The sequence below is a fragment of the Dama dama genome, chromosome 24, assembly GCF_033118175.1.
Source record: "Dama dama isolate Ldn47 chromosome 24, ASM3311817v1, whole genome shotgun sequence".
NCBI lineage: Eukaryota > Metazoa > Chordata > Mammalia > Artiodactyla > Cervidae > Dama > Dama dama.
The window spans coordinates 18883095-18885182 of record NC_083704.1 but is presented as its reverse complement, the minus strand read 5'-3'; the positions used below and the strand labels follow the sequence as shown (position 1 = coordinate 18885182).

The following is a 2088-nucleotide window of genomic DNA, read 5'->3' as shown; positions in this document are numbered from 1 at the left end:
GTTTATGCTCAAATAGCTGGAACACAGGTACAGTATAATCAAGCTGAAGGTAGGTTACAGATATGCTGTAACAGCAAGAGAAGTGCCAAGATCAAGCTGAAGGTAGGTTAGAGATCTGCTGCAACCGCAAGAGAAGTGCCAAGACAGAGGTCACGGGGGGTGAGGAGCAGGAGTCAGAATAACTGGGGAAGGCTTCACAGCAGGAGGAAGACCCTGGAAGACACGAACTACTTGGACAGGGGACGAAAGAACCCCAGAGGCGGGCAGCAGCATGAACACGGGCCCGGAGGCAGGAATGAGGACGGCGTGTGGCAAGGCCACGGTCACAGCAGGAGCAGAGCCCGGGTCCTGGAGACGCCCGGGAGCTGAGGGTGCAGAGGGGCCCTGGGGACGCAGCAGGGGTGGCCCGAGAGCCTTGATGGGCTTCTCCACACGGTGCCTTTTCTGATGCTGAAGAAAGCTGGGGTACCACTTGAAGGCTTTCCGACACACCTTACACTCATAGGGCTTCTCTCCGGTGTGAACTCTCTGATGCTGAATGGAGGTGATCTTCTGGGTGAACGCCTTCCCACACTCCTTACACTTATAGAGCTTCTCCCCACTGTGGAGCCTCTGGTGCTGGGTCAAGGCAGTGTTGGAACTCAGACCTTTGCCACACTCCGTACATTTATAGAGCTTCTCCCCCGTGTGGATCCTCTGATGCTGGGTTAAGGCGGTTTTGGAACTCAGACCTTTGCCACACTCCTTACATTCATAGGGTCCTTTGCCAATGTGATTTTTCTCATGTATGATACAGTTCTGGCTGGACTTGAAAGCTTTGCCACACTCCTTGCACTTGAAGGGCTTTTCCCCAGTGTGCCTACTCTGATGCCTAAGGAGCTGAGAGTTATATCGGAAGATCTTGCCACATTCTTTACATTTGTAGAACTTCATGCCGCCTCGGAGTATCAGATTGGGATTCAGATTGAAAGTCTGCCACACTGCCTTGCTTTCAAAATCCAAGTGCTGAGACACGTTCGTGAGAAGCCCTCCCACGGGCCTGCCGTGGGCCTCTGTGCCCTCAGAGGCTTGGTGCTCTACCGCCGGCTCTTCTGTCTTGATGCCCCTCTCACCACCTGACCAAAGAAACCACAAGTTTCCTCATTACTGAACTGGAAGGGAAATGGGTTCCAGCAGTCCTGGTTTTTTCTTCTAGGATGCGATATTTCAAAAATATACCATGAGATGGTTATGAGTTTCCATAAAGGAGGATGAGAGAGATAAGCAAAAATAACAGCATAAACTGGACAAGTGATGACACTGCAGTCCAGGAAGTGCCTCTTATAAGGAAGGGCTGGGGAATGAACCAGGGAAGGTGAGGTGGGCAAATGAGAACTTAAAAGAGTGGGAAGGAAAGGAACCAAGAGGGGAAAAAAAGAGTGGGCGAGGTAAGACAGACCAGCACGAAATGCAAACAGGCTACAAAAGAGAGAGAGGGAGACCCCCAAGGAGGGAAGAGACATCGGTGAGATGAAGGGGAGCAGCTGAGAAGCCCAGAAACACAAACAGAGAAATGATGGATCCCAATGCCCCACCTGGAAGCCAGGAAACCACTCCCAACTTTGAATTCTAAATAACAACACAACAATTCTACTTTTAAATATTTCATATAATATTCTGGGATAAAACATTATTTATTTCAGAAAGTCAGTGGGAATACAAGTTGATTGGAGAACTGTAGGCCACCATGGTTTTACTGCTAAAGAAACCACTTTTTACAATATCACAATATGTGTGAGAAGTGAGGCCTGGAAAGTTTCTTCCTAAAGCAAAGAAAAGTGAAGTCACTCAGTCTCATCCAACTCTTTATGACCCCATGGACTGTAGCCTGCCAGGCTCCTCCATCCATGGGACTTTCCAGGCAAGAATACTGGAGTGGGTTGCCATTTCCTTCTCCAGGGGATCTTCCCAACCAAGGGATTAAACCTAGGTTTCCCACATTACAGGCAGATTCTTTACCATCGGAGCCACCTGGGAATGAGCAAAGAAAACCCAAATAATTAAAACCTCCCAGGATTAACTCATCAGCAAAGATTCCAGGAAATTTTA

At 48.9% G+C, this 2088-nt stretch overlaps 1 protein-coding gene across 4 annotated transcripts in view; it reads right to left on the bottom strand.

Annotated features, from left to right (window-relative positions):
• Nucleotides 1-150: 150 nt before the first annotated feature.
• The window catches only part of LOC133045646 (zinc finger protein 621-like), a 41998-nt gene continuing 40060 nt past the window's right edge, over nt 151-2088 (bottom strand). For all 4 annotated transcript variants that reach the window (XM_061127848.1, XM_061127847.1, XM_061127850.1 and 1 more), the window contains one exon: nt 151-1115. In XM_061127848.1, coding sequence (XP_060983831.1) covers nt 151-1115 — 965 coding nt within the window. The remainder of the gene's footprint in view (nt 1116-2088) is intronic.